This window comes from Thermobia domestica, chromosome 16, assembly GCF_964235325.1.
Source record: "Thermobia domestica chromosome 16, izTheDome1.hap1.1, whole genome shotgun sequence".
Classification (NCBI taxonomy): domain Eukaryota; kingdom Metazoa; phylum Arthropoda; class Insecta; order Zygentoma; family Lepismatidae; genus Thermobia; species Thermobia domestica.
In genome coordinates this window covers 102,359,014-102,379,823 of record NC_137469.1, presented here as the reverse complement: position 1 = coordinate 102,379,823, position 20,810 = coordinate 102,359,014, and the positions used below count along the sequence as shown (strand labels likewise).

The 20,810-nt window shown below is 36.1% G+C and overlaps 1 protein-coding gene across 5 annotated transcripts in view; it reads left to right on the top strand.

Annotated features, from left to right (window-relative positions):
- The window catches only part of RhoGAP100F (Rho GTPase activating protein at 100F), a 1,104,624-nt gene that overhangs the window by 721,522 nt on the left and 362,292 nt on the right, over positions 1 to 20,810 (top strand). Inside the window, exon 1 of one of the 5 annotated variants that reach the window (XM_081742855.1) lies at positions 16,969 to 17,124. The exons of the other annotated variants lie outside the window; for them this stretch is intronic. Within the exon in view, the coding sequence (XP_081598981.1) occupies positions 17,059 to 17,124 (66 nt within the window). The 5' untranslated portion in view covers positions 16,969 to 17,058. Of the gene's footprint in view, positions 1 to 16,968; positions 17,125 to 20,810 lie in introns of those variants that run through there. 5 annotated transcript variants of the gene reach the window in all.

Below are 20,810 nucleotides of genomic sequence, written 5' to 3'. Positions count from 1 at the left end.
CTCGGGAGCAATCGAATATGTTCTTCTGGTCCGATCCATTAATCTCCAGCTCCCAAAGCACGTGAAACAATTTGAGCAAAATGAAGGGCTGCCCCGTAGTGCATAGAATTGGCAGTACTCCAATTCCATGACTGTTTCAACCTAGTCATTGAAAGCATTCCGTGCATGTTTAAGCTTACGCCTCCACTCGTTTTGGAAAATCTCTGCACCATGGCGCCACGGCCCAAGTGCTATTATTTCTTTACAGCACGCCCAAGAAACCCCACAATTCTTTCTCGAAAACTCTCTCTCAATCATTTCCATTATTTGATTTTATCTATACACATCTTTGCGTTATTCATGTGTACTTGGAAACATAAACCGTCAGAGTTATTGGATTAACATTACCTGCCATTCATTTAAGTGAAAATATAATTACAGTAGCGACTCATGGCCACTAAAAGCAGAGGTTGCAATATCAAAAATAAGTGCGCATACATAGGCGCGAGTGTTACTTATTTTACAACATACAAACAAGAAAAAACGTTCTTTCTATTTCCATATTTATTGATTACGGGACATTTTAAACAACGTTTCTTTTGCTCTCGAGAAAATAACTCGAAAATAACTACGATTATTTTTGTTCTAAATTGCCTCTTATTCCCACTCCTCCGTTACTCATCTACGAGAAATATAATACAGTTGAGTCAAGTACTGTTAAATGGAGAAATTCGTAACTAATATAGTTGTAGGTTGCTGGTAGTTGTAAAGTAACTGCAACCACTCGTTGACAATACGAGAAAATACAAGCAATTGAAGTACATGTGTTTTTCCTTGTTAAAGAAAATAATTAGGAGATGTTCAATGTTACTAGACGTAGTTTCACTGATCATGCAAGTATAAACATAAAACGACCTCTTTCGTTCCGGTTTCCTTTACATGAATTGTTTTTGAGAGATGCATCGTTATTGTCCTGTACGGGGCAATGTTTTACTTATTCAAACACTTCAGAAACACTCTTTGAGATTGGAAAATAGAAGATCGCACAACCATGCAACCGGTACCAGAAGCTATGCTAGGTAATTACATCGGTTGTTTGTAATTTTCGGATATTGTCAACATTTCAAGCAGCTAAGACTTAAAAATAGTTCTAATTCTATAGAAAATGAAATCTTCCAGTTTTGCTTCCCACAGTCAAGTCGGCTAGGCTAAAGGAGACGGTGATGATGAGAAATGAATGCAATGGTGAAATGAATACAGTGGGAGGAAACGGGAGAACCCCGAGAAATTCCACGCACATAGTGTTTATCCACCACAAAGTCCACTTGGCGCTAGCTGGGATCGAACCAAGGACCCCACATATCAGAGGTGAATGCTCTACCATTGAGTCACTGCGACCCCCTTTCTAGTCTAGTTGTGGCTTATAAATTCATTTTTTTACAATTATAGGCAAAACTTAAATTTGTGGAGCACGGCTTATTTGGTATGTCTAAACCATTGAACGGATTCTTTTGAATGATCAGTAGACGTCTTCGTAAATTGAGACAAGGTACATAACATATGTCCCCTATTATTTTGTCTCGATGATTTAAAAAGAAGAAAAAAGTTCGTAGTAAAGTTCACGTGACAGTCGACATTCCACGCGACGTGACGTCAGAGTGGAGTTGTTTGTGAATGCATTTTGTCTCGTATTTTGGGCAGCAAGCCAAGTTGAATTCTATTGTGCAAAAAAGGAAAAAACAACTTTTTCCTCTGTACGAGGCAGGTGACAACATTTGGAATGCAAATATACGAATAACAACTGGAAAAGAGGGACAAGAAAACAGCAAAAAATATTCTCTTTTTGTAGAAAAAAATGTATTTTTTTTAATGAAAATTGCGAAAAAGAAACTTGTTTCAGACATAAATTGCTTTAATATGAAAGATGATTATGTCTGACTTCATTTCAGGTTTTGTGTTATGTTTCTGCAGAGAATAAATGTAGATGGAAAATATCTCTTTTTAGACAGTGAGTTGAAGGTTACGTGAATGTATCAATCCTTCAGTTTTCTAGCAAAGATTAGTTCGTCAGTTTATCCTGTTTCTTATTCACTGTCGAAACTGATATTAGATACTACACAGTGCGTATTCGCAAACTAGCAGAGGTGCCTGTTTTTCCTATAGCCAAAACGGTATGCAAACTGAAACAAAGTACGACCTTTAAGGTTGTCTAACTGTAGGGGATTCTGAGATTACACTTAACCCCTTTCTCCATCTTTAGGATACTCGTGGAAAGACTGTAAATAGTCAACGGTTTCTTCCATGCAATCACTTAGAAATATGCGAATTTAAAAGAATTTCAAGCCAATTTTGTGTTTATATAGGGACAAAGAAACAAACATACATACGTTTAACTAGTATTTAAGTTTTAATGCCTGTTTTCTCCATTGATATTCTATTGGGTGTCGATTCGGACTCGAATTTTTATATATCCTTAAGATAGATCAAGCCCTTCATTGTCTTTGACCATACTTATTGTAATATGAATTTGGAATTTACTATGTTTCGGAAAAGTGTTCCTCTGAGACCGAGTAACTTAAACGCGTACTTTATGTGTGTATGTACTCTCTGGTTCAATTCCCGATTAAGTACGAAGCTGCTAAGTTGTGCATCGTAACCTGAAATGTCGATTCGTCTACGATAATCTGCATCACTACACTGATCTTTACTTATAATGCCTTTATTATTACTTTTGTACTTCTTTATTCTGCATTCTTTTAGTGTAACATTCTATGCCAGTTAGGAAGTCCTTTCGAAAGAGGACTTTGGGTAGACCAAGAAGAATTTGGAGCAATGGTGACCTTGGAGGAAAGTCATATTGGAAAAATTATAATTTTATCGCTAAAGTTAAGGGAAGGAAACTTAATGTCCTATTTCTAGTATACAATTTTATCGCTACAAAGTAGGAGAAGAAAACTTACCTAAATTTTCAAAAATTTTACTTTTAAAGAGAGAAGAGGAGCAATTTCTATTTTTCTCAATACATAAAAACGACTTTGAAGTCTTAAGTTTTCATCATCAGGGGAAAGGGTGGAGGGTGAACTGTTTGAAATGAATTTTTGAACACAGTAGCACTTCGGCCGATATAGGATTTTATCACTTCACTTTGTTTCAAATGTGTATTGTACGAGGAAAAGGGGTTTACATTTTCCGGAAAGAATAACACCATAAACATACTCTTGACGTGCAAAGAACGGAAGTAAATGTTGAAATGTGAGGTGCGAGCCCGTAGACCGAGCAAATGCGTGGTTCACGGCAAAGTACACAATTTGTCGAAGGCTAGTTCTTGTATACAATTGTACTGCGCATGCTAAGGAAAGAAAACTTACCTAATGTCTTAATTCTTGCATACAATTTTATCGCTACAAGCTAAGGGAAGAAAACTTACCTAATGTTCTAATTCTTGTATGTAATTTTATCGCTACAAGCTAAGGGAAAAAAACTTACCTAATGCCCTAATTCTCGTATACAATTTTATCGCTACAAGATAACAGGGAAACATTATCTAATGTCCTAATTATTGTATACAATTTTATCGCTACAAGCTAAGGGAAGAAAACTTACCTAATGTTCCAATTCTTGTATGTAATTTTATCGCTACAAGCTAAGGGAAGAAAACTTACCTAATGTTCTAATTCTCGTTTACAATTTTATCGCTACAAGATAAGAAGGAAACATTATCTAATGTCCTAATTATTGTATACAATTTTATCGCTACAAGCTAAGGGAAGAAAACTTACCTAATGTTCCAATTCTTGTATGTAATTTTATCGCTACAAGCTAAGGGAAAAAAACTTACCTAATGTTCTAATTCTCGTTTACAATTTTATCGCTACAAGCTAAGGGAAGAAAACTTACCTAATGTTCTAATTCTTGTATGTAATTTTATCGCTACAAACTAAGGGAAGAAAACTTACCTAATGTCCTAATTGTTGTATACAATTTTATCGCTAAAAGCTAAGGGAAGAAAACTTACCTAATGTCCTAATTGTTGCATACAATTTTATCGCTACAAGCTAAGGGAAGAAAACTTACCTAATGTCCTAATTCTTGTATACAATTTTTTCACTACAAGCTAAGAAAACTTATCTAATGCCCTACTTCTTATACACAACGATTTGGACAATAGTTAGATCCCTTCCCATAGTTTATAGAGATAAAATTGAATTTTGAGCGATGCGACTTCTCTCAAGAGCCACCGCTGTTAACCAGCAAGCTCCGTTGAATTCCCAAGGAAACTGACGCGTGTGCTTCGGGTTGATACAACAATTGAAATTTTCTCAATTTATTTTTTTTAAATTCTTGGTATTTCTGTATTTGAAACTGCTTGACAAATATCATTGAAGCAACTATTGTTTTTGAAAGTTTTCAGACTGGTAGAGTCTACGGGCCCAGAATAGCAATTTCTGGATCAGGGTCCACCACCTCTTTGAAGCGACACTATCCTGTTACATTTACGTTTGCAATAACAACAAAAGGTACGGCCCACCACACTACATTAAACTTTCATTTCTTAAATTAGATCATGTCATAATGGAGTAACTCTTGAACTATTTATTTATTTATTTATGATTTCATACTTGTAAATGAACAAAATTATCTGACTTGTTTTTGGAAAAAGTTATTAAAAAGCAATAAATTACCCTTGTTGATTATTTCGAGAAATGACATCCCTTATTGTAGAATTATTAATGAAATATTTATGAAATATGTGTCGTGTGTCCCGCTGTGTCGTTTTTGAGAAAATTGTCCGAAAAAAAAAATACCTATAATACTAAACTATCCGTTCTGGATTTTCCGAGAAAAGTGCTTATACGCGTTGAATAGCAGTTAATGGAATATTCATGTATGAAATATTAACAAAAGGAATTGGAGAAATCCTCATGTTTTATTTTCACCGTCCAGTAAATCGTGAGGGGTTAGGAGTTGGGATTTTTTTTAAGAAAAGAAAAGAAAATTGAGAGAACCTTATGAAAAAAAAACCTAAAGTTTAAAATTCGATTCAGGTGATTTGAACAGTATGGCCTGCAGCTAATGTATACATGCATCGAGATGAGCGGACCAATAGACATCCGGAATTCGCTTTTCCGAGGTGCAGGAATTATGATATGTATATACATCCGTGAAATCCCGAATTCAATATTTTTACAAGTGTCATACTTCCTTCTCTTGTATCGTTGTTTAAAAGTAAAAACAAAAAATGAAGAAATAAAAAGAAAAGAAAAAGAAAGAACACGAAATGACATGATGTTGCCCGCAATTAACTCACATGGCCTGGGTTCGAAGATGAGTTTTTCACAGTAGAATTGAGTAGTAATGAACCCAAGTATTCTATTTGCACTTTATTCCTATTAGCTATGTAAATATGATCTATTTTAATTTACACTCGTTAAAAAAAAGAGAAGAGAAAATGTAAGAAAGATATTTGACTTTTCCCTCACATGCATATACATACACACAAGCGTGCGTGTGAATGAATCTATTTATGTTGGTAACAGCAGATGTATTCTCATTCTCACAGTAGCATTGCTTTGTCAGCTTTTACGAGGTGAGATATTGCTGGTTGGTTGCGGGGCTGTTTGTGGGTGTATCATACGTTCTGCTAAAACGTGCTTGCTTGTTTAAATATCACATCTCTCCGATGTTATATGTAGGTGTGAAATTGGAAACCAAACAGAGAATCCGTTTGCAGAAGCGTTGTAGTAGGCGGATGATTTTCATTACAGTAGTTTGCTGTCTTCATTTATAGCCGATCGGGAAATGAAATGTCAACGAAAAAAGTCAATAGTGTGTGGTCCATTATTGCTGAAAATATTTGATCTTCAGTGATAATCAACAAAACACTCCTTTCACTTCCCTGTTCATCTTTAGGAATGTGCACGCATTAAAGGTAAAGGAGATTCAGGTTATTAAGATGAAGCAAGTGGGACTTATGATATTGTAGCTTTAGAACATACGTCCGTCCGTTATTTCTCATGATAACACTTGAACGGTAGCAAATTTATTTTTGGGTGGGGGAAATAGATAGCTAGAGCAATTATCTCGGACAAGTTTGTTAATAGAGTCAATTCATTGTTATTGTAACGGGCAACAAAGACTTAAATTTGTCCGTTAGTGCACTCGATAACTCTTGAACGAAAGCGAAGTTTTTCAGCTTTTTGCAATTGATAGCTAAAGTAATTATCTGGACCAAGTTTATTAATGAAGTCAATCCATTATTATCGTAACGGAGGCTTACGTTTGTTCGTTAATCATTCGTTAATAGTGTCAATCCATTATCATCGTAACAGGCAACAGAGACTCTTGAACGAAAGTGATTCTTTTAAAGTTTCTTTTTGCGGTAGATAGCTAGTGCAATTGTCTCGGTCAAGTTTGTTAATGACGTCAATCCATTATTATCGTAACGGGCAACGGAGACATTTTGTTCGTTAATACACTCGTTAATGAAGTAAATCCATTATTATCGTAACAGGCAACGGAGACTTAAACGAAAGCGAATTTTTAACTTATTTTTGCAATAGATAACAGAACAATTATCTCGACCGAATTGGTTAATGGAGTTAATCCGTTAACATCTTAATGCATGATGGTGCCTTTAACGGTGGCTATCCATGCTCCATACATGAAAATATGCACAGAAGTTAGATTTTTAGGTTAAAAGTGAAAATATTTTTGAGGTTAAAAGATTTTTACTTCAACCTCAAAAAATATTAGTAAAGTTAAAACCTCACATTCTTCTGGAACGAGAATGTACACAAAGCCTAGAATATTGTTGTTTGGCATCCGTTTAATACATGTAAGTTTCATGTGGTCCACTGTTCTGTCTTTATCAGACTTTATGCGTATCTTATATGCATATACAAAGAAAGATGATACCAGTAACTTCTTGGCTTTTGTTTCTAAGAAGTCTTATATATATATATATATATATATATATATATATATATATATATATATATATATATATATATATATATATATATATACGCTATGTGATCAGAAGTATCCGGACACCTGGCTGAAAATGACTTACAAGTTTGTGGCGCCCTCCATAGGTACTGCTGGAATTTAATATGGTGTTGGTCCACCCTTAGCCTTGATAACAGCTTCCACTCTCGCAAGCATACTTTCAATTAGGTGCTGGAAGGTTTCTTGGGGAATGGCAGTCCATTCTTCACGGAGTGCTGAACTACGGAGAGGTATCGATGTAGTTTAGTGAGGCCTGGCACGAATTCGGCGTTCCGAAACATCCCAAAGGTGTTCTATAGGATACAAGTCAGGATTCTGTGCAGGCCAGTCCATTACAGGAATGTTATGGTCGTGTAACCACTCCGCCACAGGCCGTGCAGTATGATCAGGTGCTCGATCGTGTTCAAAGATGCAATCGCCATCCCCGAATTGCTCTTCAACAGTGGGAAGCAAGAAGGTGCTTAAAACATCAATGTAGGCCTGCGCTATGAGATTGCCACACAAAACAACAAGGGGTGCAAGCCCCCTCCAAGAAAAACACGACCACACCATAACACCATCACCTCCGAATTTTACTGTTAGCGCTACACACGCTGACAGATGACTTCACCGGGCATTCGCCATACCCACACCCTGCCATCGGATCGCCACATTGTGTACCGTGATTCGTCACTCCACACAACGTTTTTCCACTTTTCAATCATCCTATGTTTACGCTCCTTACACCAAGCGAGGCGTCGTTTGGCATTTACCTATGATGTGTGGCTTATGAGCAGTCGCTCGACCATGAAATCCAAGTTTTCTCACCTCACGCCTGTCATAGTACTTGGAATGAATCCTGATTCAGTTTGGAATTCCTGTGTGATGGTCTGGATAGATGTCTGCCTATTACACTTTACGACCCTCTTCAACTGTCGGCGGTCTCTGTCAGTCAACAGACAAGGTCGGCCTGTACGCTTTTGTGCTGTACGTGTCCCTTCACGTTTCCACTTCACTATCACATCAGACATAGTGAACCTAGGGATGTTTAGGAGTGTGGAAATTTCGCGTACAGACTTCTGACACAAGTGACACCCAATCACCTGACCACGTTCGAAGTCCGTGAGTTCCGCGGAGCGTACCATTCTGCTTTCTCACGATGTCTAATGACTACTGAGGTCGCTGATAATGAGTACCTAGCAGTAGGTGGCAGCACAATGCATCTAATATGAAAAATGTATATTTTTAGGAGTGTCTGGATACTTTTGATCACATAGTATATATATATATATATATATATATATATATATATCGACGCAACCACTTTTTTAATGCAAATATTCTTGCAAGTGAAAAAATGAGTTACGAAGTTCCTGAGCCGTGATTTTGAACACCTGTAATCCGTCAAACTAGTAACCCACAAGACCTTGTTACCCAGTCTGACTGGTAGACCCAGACAATACATAACCCGATCATTCAGGAAGACCTGAAAATAGTGAAACTTTGTCATACACGCACTGACCGTCGAGTCTGCTAACGTACTAATTCTAACTAGTATCATTCTTTCTGTAGGAGATACAAACGACAGATGTTGTTGCCTCACCCGTCTTCAATACACAGTATTCCGGGTTCAACTCCCATTAGGAGAAAGTGTAGAGTGCATTACGAGGGTTCGGATTCCACTCTAAGCGGTTGACCCACGTCTCATATAGATATACAAACAAACTAACAAATTCTCTCTCTCTCTCTCTCTCTCTCTCTCTCTCTCTATATATATATATATATATATATATATATATATATATATATATATATATATATATATATATATATATATATACCAATCTGGGTGCACAAATACTTCCTTTAGAAGTTTTGGCTGCCGAAAACATGATAAAATTAACTTAGAGGTCCATAGCTCCAAAACTATGGGACCTACCGTAGTCGAGTCACGACTTCACTTAGGAATTAGCATGTGCCCTATCCAAATATCCAAGTTTCAGAATCCTGCGGTACTTCCGCAACAAGTTTTATAGAGGTGGTTGGTGAATACTTCAAATTATATCCCCGTACCCAAACTCCCTCTATAAAAATTGCTTCGTGTGTATCTTAGGGTTCTGAAACATGTATTTTTGGATTGCGCACATATTAGTTCCAAGTAAGTACTAACTAGTAAGTAAAGTCCCTAACTAGTAAGTAAAGTCTTCACCCGACTACGGTAGGTCTTATAGTATTGGAGCTATGGACCTTTAAAGTTCATTTTTTCATGTTTTCGGCAGCCTGTAACTTCGAAAGGAAATATTTGTGCACCCAAGGTGGTCTATACTTTATGTCTTATCTTGATGTCAGGAATCACCTCCTAAACGTTTGCGGTGTTGCTTTAAAACACACACACACACACACATATATATATATATATATATATATATATATATATATATATATATATAAATAAAGTGGCTGAACAAAATATATCAAATATAACAGCTGAAAATTTGCAAGCTGTTATAAACGAGCCTGTTATTAATGTATTACAACTATAGTGTTACTGATATAATATGATTTGGTGTTTGAAAGCAGTTGGTAGGTTCAAAAGCCATCATGCAAGATCAACCTGCAGATCCCAGGCCGCTCCTCACCATACTATATCACCTCCGAAGCTGGATTAGAGGACCACCTCACAGCTTCCAGTACGAAACTTTGAAAAAAGCTATGGAAGCGTAGTATTAAACCAGTGATTCTTAACCAGTGTGTCGCAGATTTTTCTAAGCGATGTGGCATTTAAAGGTGGAAAAATAAATAAAAAGAAATTTAATTAAATATAAATTTTAAGAAAAAGGAAGAAAAATATTCCAAATGCCTAAAATTTTATTTTAAAGATGTGTTCAAGAATGGACATTCGTTACTAACGAAAATCTGCTGCAGTGTTGCTAACATAGTGGTTACTGTATCATGGATACATTCAACAAAGGAGACTGTTCTGGGACTAATAATGGTCGAGAAGCACTGCCTTATGTTATCTCTATGTTTAAATATAAAAGTTCTTAATGAGTGAATGAGTGACTGACTGATCAAATCCCAGGTCAAACCGTTTGAGCAACAAACTTGCAATTTTACAGAACATAGAATTTGTGATGTAAGGTAAAACGAAGGATTTTTTTTTTTTTTGGAAATTCAACAGGGAATGGGGGAAAAGGGGGTGACAATTATTATCTTAAAATGTCCATATCTCGGAATCTCTGGAGATTAGAGACACGAAATATTATATGTCGACCTCTCACTTAAAATAATTAGACACGCGTTTCAGCGTTTATATATATATATATATATATATATATATATATATTTGACGTAGAAGGAAAGAAAAGGGAGGAAAGGAAAAGGTGTAGGAATTACAATTATTATAAGACCTAATCTCGGAATCTTTAAGATTAATTAGATGAAATTTGATATTTAGACTTTTTATTTATAATAAGGACATGTTTAAGCGTTTTTTGATATTTTTCTTAAAAGTGACGAAATAAGGTTTGAAGAAAAAGGATGTAAGTTACAATTGTTGTAATATAATGGTCATTGGTATTTGATCTTTCGATTTAAATGAATCAAATTCTTTCGTGTTTGTTAGATGTTTCTTTTAGAAGGAAAGAAAAAGATTGGGGATTGGAACTGTTACGATGGGCATATCTCAAAATCCCTTGATGCTAAGGCATGTTAGAGGCAAAACTTTTGGTATATAAACTACTTATTTTTTACACATAGACACATGTCACATCATTTCCAGAAATTGCGCAAAGCGTTTTTGTAAATTCCGCTTTTAAAACGAGAATGAGGTTAATTTCTGTTTTTTCCTTAATATATAAAAATAGCTTCAAGTTATCAGTCAAGTTATCATCACGAGAAAACGAATGAACCATTTGAAATGAATTTTTGAACATTTTTTTTTTTTTTTTTTACATTTGGGCTGACATGGGATTTTATCTTGTCACTTTGATTGAAATGTTTATTCTATGAGAGAAAGGGGTTTAAACTTTTCTCCAAGAATAATGACACAAACGTTCTTTTGCCATGCAAATAACGGAAGCAAAATCTGAAATATAAGGTGCAAAGTCATAACATAAGCAAACACAGGGTTCTCGGAGCGAATTCTCCAGCTAGTCGAAGGCTAGTAGCTAATTAAATGTTTGTTTAATTAAACTCCTCATTTTTGGCTGATCTTTTCCCATTAAGTTATTCAATAAATAATATTTCATTGGTTGACTGGATTAAATGAAGTCCAAATTAACGGTAGTTTACTGTATTTTACATTTTCTAATCATTTTGTCAAGAACCTTCCTCGCTTCAAATCAAACATAACTTTATTGATCTGTGTGGCTCACTTCTCAGATTCCTTAGTAGACAAGAAAATAGAGAGAGATAGAGAAAGATTAAATTCTAAGAACTTTGTGATGTTATATTAAACTTTCTTGTATGTACCATGGAAGCTTCTTCTCCAGATAAAGAAAGGGTCAACCCTGGGTGTTGCTTTGAAGTCAGTTATACAAAGTTCTTTCACCGACTACTTCTGTTGCCTTATAACTACTTGTGGCCTGTGGCAAGAGGCGAACTCATACGAAAGTTCTAGCCTCTGCAGGGTAGTTAAAGAGAGTTTTAATTTTTGTTGCCAAATAACACAGAACAAGGTGCGGCTTACAACACAAGATGTACGGTACAGAAACACAAGACTTAGTTCTTCTGTGCGTCTTTGATATACCCTTACGGAGATTAAGTTTGAATACAGTTCTGTGTGATTTCACTACTTGTATTACCGTTAGCGATAACTTTGCTGGACTTCATCACTTTTTTTAAAAAAAGAAAGGAAAGTATGTTTTTCTAAATGAAAAAAGTATGTCTACGTTGTTTATCATTAGTTTATCAGTGTACACGAACTGAGGGATATATTAGATTGAATAAATTGAATTTTACGTCTGTTAGGAAACCACCTTTTGTATCTTAACCAAACAATGCTCACGAAGACAACATTACAAACTTCGTAAATGTTCAGAAAACAGGCTGAGGTGCCTTTTACTGAACGCTATCATATAAACACACACCATGGAGAGCACACATTTACAAGTGAGCTAATAAGTTCAAACTGGTATATTCTACATATCTAACCGCGAAGAATAACAAGTGTACTCGAGCTAAGATTAGTGGTGGACGCAGCACACACCATTGATAAGTGAAATATTGTGCCGGTAACGACTTTGAAAAATGAGCCCTGCGGCTGCCGACCAATAGTATGCTTTGAGCAGAGTTTCAGGAACAAACCCTCAGGAAAAGTGTTCATGCCATTGCAAACGACGAGTTGTGAATACGTTATACAACTGTTACTTGGTCCCTCTGCACAATTGATCACCCGAGTCGACTTCGCCTAACAAGCATTGCCGTCAAAAAATGTTCAGTTCTCTAAGTGCTACGAGTAACTGGGAACGTTACCTACGTCAAATTTGTCATTTTATGAATCTACTATTAAATTTGTAAATGCTTAGAACAGTGGTTTAGATCTAATTAACGTTTAGGGCGGTTTCCAAAACAACCTCTGCAGGAGGTATTGCTCCTGGTACGGTGTCTATAGTGCGTGGTTCATGTCTTTTCCCTTCAAGGCAAAGCTATCAGTGCGGATCGTTACAGTACTGATCTCCATCTCAAACTTGTTGATAAGCATCAAAGAACGCTCAACAGACACGTTGTCATGTTGCACGAATAAACGTCCAGATATCACTCTAAGGACGGTGCAGACCCTCCATGATTCGTATTATAAAACCTTTCTCATGTTCCCTATTCTTCTGTTTTCTCTCCTGCCGAGTACATTTTTATCGGAGTCTCGGTCACTTCTTAGCAGGAACAATTTCCCTGATGATCGGCAGTGCAATGAGGGCTTCTTCATTGCAGACTCCAGTTGTCTTTCGTCATGGAATCTATCGTTAGGTGAGCGATGGTAAAAATCTGGATACAGCGAAAACTACTTTGACTAACCATATATTGTAGTTTTCTTTCCTTTAGGAAATAACATATTCTGATCCTTTAAGCACACTTGCACAATACTACCATTTGATACAAACGGCAGTCTATTTCTGTGCAAATGTCTCCCTATTCACTTGATTTTGATTAAAGATTAATCTGTCTTGACTAAGCTCTACATGTTATTCTTATTTGCTTGGTGTTCAAACTGGTCAAAGGTAATCGGCTGGTTTTCTATGTATTTATGTTGATGATTGATTGAGGTCGGCAACAAGCGAGATAAATTTACGTACGGAAAATGTCGGGTATCCTATGTGAAATCGTGTGTGAAGAAATACGATGATCGATGCGATTTGATTATCGCATATGTGGAATGTAGAATGGCAGTAAGTTAATAGATATCTATTTCCTATGGCTGTCTTGTTCTAGCTTCTTCCCTCGTATTCCAGATAACCTATATTCCTACCGAAATCGATTGGTGAAATCAAGTTCATAAACTTAGAACGCATTTGTTAGGATTACGAATAGGAATTCGATTTCTGGGCTTTGAGCATCTATAGCCATGTTAGCACATCACGCATAAGAAATAACGCTCCTCGGCGATAACACTATCCTAGGAAAGGGAAGGGAGGAAGTTGCCTGGGCCTATATGTTAGGTATCATCCCGTCATTTACCTGGTGTGAATGAGGAAAACCTACCTCAGGATGGCTGACGTTGAAAAACTTTTACACTTTTCCGATCGATTCCCCACCGGCAATCGAACCCGAACACATTTATTTACAGAAATATTCTCAACATTGAATGTGATGGATATTGAACAAATTTATAAAAGCTAATCTTTCTATTTATTTTTTGATATAACTCGTGTAATTCGGATTCTACGTAATTTGTTGGTGTCGCACATGAAGAGGTCAATCCAGAAAAGATATCTTTTCTGTTTTTGAAATTTTAACAGGAGACACATAAACCCATACTGACATAAATATTCAATTAACTTACGGATTAAATATGTACTCTAAATGAGTCTCCAATTACACACTTCGTAGGAGAATATTTATTATCACTAAGCATTCATCAGAAATGACAAATATGAAATTGTGTATTCTTCTCGCAAAATTTTGCACTTATATTTATACCTTTTCTCCATTCTATGTTTTATTTTTCGTAATGGGATACTAACCTCTAAACAAAATAAAAGAAATCACATCAACACACAGGATGGTGCATATATTGATTCGGATCCTCGTAATAACTATAGTAGATAACGTGGAAACATGGACAAACGTGGAAGTGTGTAATGTGAACAGATTTTTGAGTTTCAAAGTTATCTCGTCAACAGAAATTCATTTCAGATTTGTTGAAGTGCACGGTACTAATGTCATGCCACGGAAACAGTGTGCGTTTCGTGCACTAAGTTAAATGATGGCAGAACAAGTGCGCAAAACGTGCAACAAATAGACCAATGATGAAAACACACGGTATCCTCACCTGGAATGGCCTTTAGACCTGTGTGATAGGCGATTCCCACCAGATACAGAAGTTCAGCAGACCGTTAGCATGTGGCTTCAGGAACTTGTTGCAAATTTTCTTATACACTGGTATCGATGTCTTGTGTATCGTTCCAACAAATGATAGGACGAAAGGATTGGAATAAAGTGTGCCTATAAAATTTTTAGTTACCTTACTTTGTTAATTCACAAAGTAAAGTAACTAAAAATGTGTCAAACCGAAAAAAATGTGGGGAAAAGTGTGCTTATAAGACTTTTTGTTACCTTATTTTTAAATCACCTTCGCATCAAAAAAATGTGGAATAAAGTGTTCTCATAAGATTTCTTCTTACCTTGCTTTTTGAATCAATATCGCACTAAAAAAATGTGTGCTCATAAAACTTTCCTTCACTTTACTTTCTGAAGCGATCTTGCATCTCCCACTCTCCAAAAACAAAAGTTCAAAATTCAGTGACAAATATATACTTAAACAGACTAAAGCACTGAAGAAGAAACTGGAAATACAGAATATAAAGAAGAATATCTCGTACCATGGTATTACATTTACATCACTACGGGAACTTCTGCAAAATTTCAAAGAGCAGCAGAATATGACCTCTCAAATGTATCAACCCAAAACACAATGTATTAACAACAACGTCTGGTGATATCTCACATACACAAAGATCGAACATACATTTAAAGAAACATAGTTAGATGTTTTAATGCTGTGAATGGCGCTAACCTACATTAACTGTGTAAAAATTCAAAAATAATGAAGCACATCAGGTATTCTATCAAATCACCATTATATTAGAAGACTAAAAGAAAACTATCTTTTACGTACTGTCAGAGAGTTAGGTTATTTTCTATTCCCTAACAGAAAAAGTGCTAATTTAAATGCTATAAAATTGGAAATTTATACCAAAGTAACGGAAAAGCACGTGGACAAACAAATAAAAAAAATTATGGCGATGCTCAGAAAGGTGTCAAATAAATAATTTTTGTTCCATATTTGCTACATGTACACATACTGTTAACAATAATTTTATAATAACTCAAAAAGAGAAAAAATAAATAAAACTAATTAATCTCAAATAGAAATGAATAAATTCTCGATAATCAACAAAATTTCTTATATTTTTCTTATATTTGTATGAAAGAATTTACTTAATTTCGAAAATCTGTATATCTTTTAGTGGAATTTCATTCCCTTGGTGAATTCATTTGTCCATTTCATTTAAACATTGGGTTTGTTGATTTTGAATTTAACGTTAATTTTTAGCACCGAGGTTACAGTAAACGCGGATCTATACCTTAATGGGGGATTTTTAACCATAGGAGCTCGCACCGACAATGGAATTCGTATCTTTCGCGCCAAAAAACATTTTACCAACCATATATTCAAAGGGAATTCTTTAAACATTGGAATATTCATTGTCTGCAAGTTAATCATGTCATTGAAGTCAAAGTTCAAAGAGTCTCTTTCCAAAGTAAATTATTTCACATGAGTACATATATCGAAAAAAATCAAATCTTTATTTAATACACCTATTGTCTGATATGTATGTAAAATCTAATTAAGTTATTGCTTGCTGTGATTAAGAGAAGATGTAGAAAATCTCGTTAGAAATATAGATTTTTCAGTGTAATTCAGGATTTGTCAATTATAAAACTTTTCAAATTTAAAATTTCTCAATTACGATAACAAAACTTTTGAATACCAGTTTGTATTTTTTTTCTAGTTACATTCCAAGGAAAATATATTATTCCTCTGAGTGTTATAAATGCCTCTGGATTTAGATGTAATTTCACAAAGAAATACTAAAGTGACTGTAATCTGTTGTATTGATTTTACACGAAAGTCTTTTGTCTATTATTACACAACTACTGGTAAGAACACAGAAAACGTATCAATTATTTATTTTCTTGTTACGCTAAAACGTAATGGTGATAATGAACACATTTATCAGATAACAAACCTGACCACATTCAGTATAGTAGTAAATGTGTTATTTTTAGAAAATCTGTTAATCAAAGTTAGCCGTAAATTTGCGGGACAGACTCAAAAACCGCTGAAACGAACACATCTATCCAAACATGTTAACTATCCATAAAGTTCGCATTTCAAAAATTGGTTCCAGATTCAGCTATAAATCCAACGTCCCTTACCTCTCAGACAGGGATGTTGATACGCGATCATATATAGAAAAAGAGACTCAGACTTGACTGAGTCTAGGAGGCAGACGGAAGGAGAGAGGGGTTCAGAAATGAACATGTTCCACTCGTATTGAGAATCTTACTCCCGTCTCCAACCGGATCAATGGTTGGCGTGTGTATGTACGAGTGACGTCACTTCGAAAAATCTTCCCTTCTCGCTCCACGCGTTCGCCATTTCCCTTCCCGTCTGTTCCCCGCCATTCCCCTCATCCTTTTGAAAGGCAGAAGTGAGTGAGCTATGCTGGCGAGATCGATGCTGAATCGGCGAGAGTTTCCGAGCGCATCCGAACAATTCCCGCCACCCGGAGCTGTGTGGAGAGGCAGTGGCAGCTTGATCCGGTGCCGTGGAGACCCGGCCGGACCCATGCAACCCGCCAACCAGCCATGTGTGACCTTGGTGGGACTCACCAGGTCCGCTGCGGGTGCTTCTTCAGTCAGGGCAAGTGCAAAGTGAGTGCCAAAAAATTAGGTTTCCATCTCCTTACTTAAATTGTCTTAATTGTTCTCAGAAAAAATGTTTTGTGTGTGTTTAGCTCCACCTGGGGGTTCCCTCACCGAGGCATGATCCCGGGCTCTTCAGTTGGTTACCTCGGCAACCCGGCGCTGTTTTTTTCCCGCTCCTGAGTTTCTCAGATCAGTTGAGTTCAGTTGTGGCTCGGAGGTGGATCATTTCCATACCACGTGACAGTGGAGTGAGTATATTTTATATAGTGGTAGGGAAATTAACACAGAGCGAGCTAGAACATCCCATCACGTGCACGTGCTAGCACGCAATCTGGTGAGTAAAAGTCTAAACTCCGACTTGTTCAGAAACTGACTTTTCTCTTCGTGCATGTGTGCTGTTATCTATCCGTGTGTCCTGAATATATGTGTGAGTGCGAGACGAAACAAATGAGTGTGCGAACATGTGAACCTTCTCTTTTGTCCCAATTCCGAAGAGCTGAAGAGAGATGTGTGCGGGGGCGGGGGAAAGAGGAACGGATTATTCGTGAAACCGGTTAACGCACGCTTTGCTTTAAGGGTTATTGACCTCCTCTCATCGTCGATAGGGGCTGAGGCCCCGAAGTTCAGACTCCCCTAGTGGTGAGTTGGAGAAGCTTGTGGTATCGTAAGCTGTCACTAGAAGCGCCAGTCGTCCATCATAACCCGGAAAAAGAATAAAATTCTTGTGTCACCGCCAATGTATGTATGTAGGATGATGCACTGTGGAGTAGCCACACATTTGTCTGTAATGGATTCGTCGCCTCTCTTTTTTTTCTGGGTGAAATGACCTCACACAACAACAGTGACATCTGTCTACAACCAGAATCTTTTATCTCCAGTAACTAAAGAAATCAATATATTTTAAAATAGTTTTTTCTATTAGTATTGCAAATCTGTTTACTTTTATATGACAGTCATAAAATATATTGGTAATCAATATTTAGACATATAACAATCATCTCCGTACATGCGACTTTCCTTTTGGAATTAGTAGTTGAGGAACGTTAATGTAATGATGATTTTGTTTCGTTAAGTTCCTGTTGTTATACGTTCTTAAAAATTAATGCTTCCAAAATTATTTCCAAAATTATGTTTATCATAACGTACATATGCTCGTTTTAAATTAACTTATTATTTTCGTAGAAAACTTAAAAATAATTTTATGTAAAAATTATGAACTTTTCTCGCACAATTCTCTGAACACAATTCTCTGCAATCAAACAGAGCAAGATAATTTGGAATAATATGCTTTGTTCTTTTCTCTTCATAAATTTATACCTTTAGAAGGCAACTATAGATCGAAAAGTTACTATATTTGCCATGCCATATCTGCCATGCCATGCCATGCCATGCCATACCTGATTTCCCATGCCATATCTGTTTGTGGCAGACAACATCGTGTCTATGGGTTTTCTTTTAGTTCTCCCACATTCTCATTACACCAATTTTTAATAATCGCCCATCTTCTTTAGCCTATAAGAAATAATAGTAGGGGCTAAAAGCAGAAAATATATGTCATGCTAGGAAAATTAAGTAAGTCAAATTAATTTTGCAGAAATTCATCAATATTGTTTTCTGCAAATACTATTTGCCCCCATGATAGCTTGTATTGTTCAAATCATAATGACTCAAGCCCAACATGTTTACTTGTACAATCTTAGACACAAATCAAGATGCATAATAGTAATATTTATAGTGAATGCAAAATTATTTATTTTTAACTGATCTAATACACAAAAATAGGGCCTGTGGTAGCGTGCGACTACCTACGGTATGCGACTACCTATGAACACAACATGATTTGAATTCGTTTTGCCTACATTCCAAAAGCGATTCAGTGTTTCACTCTGCCACTATAAAATTAGATGCGTGGGTAAACCAGTGGAATAATGGCATAAGAAGTATTGGGTATTCTGAATAGAAGGTATCCTTCACCTTCACTTAATCGCGAACTTTGACTCTATGTTGGAGATCCCGGTAAAGCAGATATGTGCAAGTTCGAACAGGGGATGGGCCAATAACAGAGGATTGACTGGCATCGAGAGCCGTATGAGGCAATGAATAACATTTTCATAAGGCTCGAATGGATATATTTAGTGGAGAAACTCATTCAACATATACTAACATCACAGAAACACAAAAACTCCTATAACAGTATAATCAAGATATTTATTTACTAAAGAAAACCAGACAAATCTATTTATTTATCATTTTAGTGGAGAATCTGATTCTTCATGTTCTGAACTAATCTCTCATTATGCCGTGGTGCACTGCATATTCCAACGCGAATGATATTTTTCAAGGTGGACATCAGTTACACAGGAAATATTTTCAATTCAGTTTAAGATTATGTAAGAAGTATATTTTCAATAAGGGGTCAAGCGGACCGGATGAAAGGGTTCAGTTGGCCGAGACTGCCCCGAGGGCCACTGTTGCACATGGCTGCTGTAAAATATATATGAACAGCTGTACTCATTTGGTCACGTAGACTTGGGTTTGGTTTCCAGTGGGAGGATAAATTTTTCGTTGTTGACTCATTATCGTGGAAGATCAACTAAACATGCATCACATGGTTTTGACTCTTCAAGGATAGTAGCGCTAGGAAAATGTTGTTGAATCAAAGTCGTAGCATTCGATTCGCTATACATTTGTTTCTGATTCATTGTACTTCAGTAACATTGAATATTTATGAAACTTAGGGTTTTTTCCCTTTAGGGTACACCTTTCAGACGTCTCGGATTAGCCGGGACAGTCCCACATTTACATTATCTGACTCCCAAAAATTGTTCAAAATTCCAAATGTCCCAGATTTTCCTCCAAAATATGAGTTAATATAATTCATGCAATATTTCAAAAATACATCTTTATTAGCCATCAACACTAAATTGGCAGGAATAATATTTTCTCCTTCACCCACTTTTTTGAGTGTTGGTCTATTATTTACATACAGTAATTCTGATTTTTCAACAAAAACACATGTATAATTATAACTACACTGTTAATTGGGATGTCCCTGTTTTTAGTGTAAATTTTCATTGGGTGTCCCGGATCTTAGAGTAAAATTTTATAGGGTTTCCCGGATTTTAGTGTGAACATCTGGGAGCCCTATTTTAAACCTTTCAAACAGATCTGCTGCTTGCTGCTGAATTTAGTCAATACTAAGGGGCAAGAAAGTGAGCTAAATTCAAGGTATGAAAATCTACTTGGAAACTACTGTACATTATGTGATAACATAACAATTTTATATTATAACTTTTGCTTTCAAAAAATATTCGATTTTCGATCAACTATAACGTATATTTTGTTTGAAACTTATCAAGTATATCCATTGTTTGGAATTCAAGTCCGAAAGTACGTACATTAAAGAAAACAGTGCACGATATATCCCACAAAAAACTCTGATTTTCATGAAACATAGTTTACATTTCATTGAAGCTTAAGAATTGCAACTACCACTTAATGTTGAAATAAATCAAAGGTAACGGGATGAGCTTCTTACCAATCCAACATAAACATACATGCTTTGCTTTCTTCTGTTGTGCACGCACCACTAGTTTAATGTAGCATCTTTGTTCATTGTTACAAGAGGTCTCTGTTTCGATCACAGGCCATCTGAGTTTGTGAAATTATTATTAATCCAATTATTTCAAAAA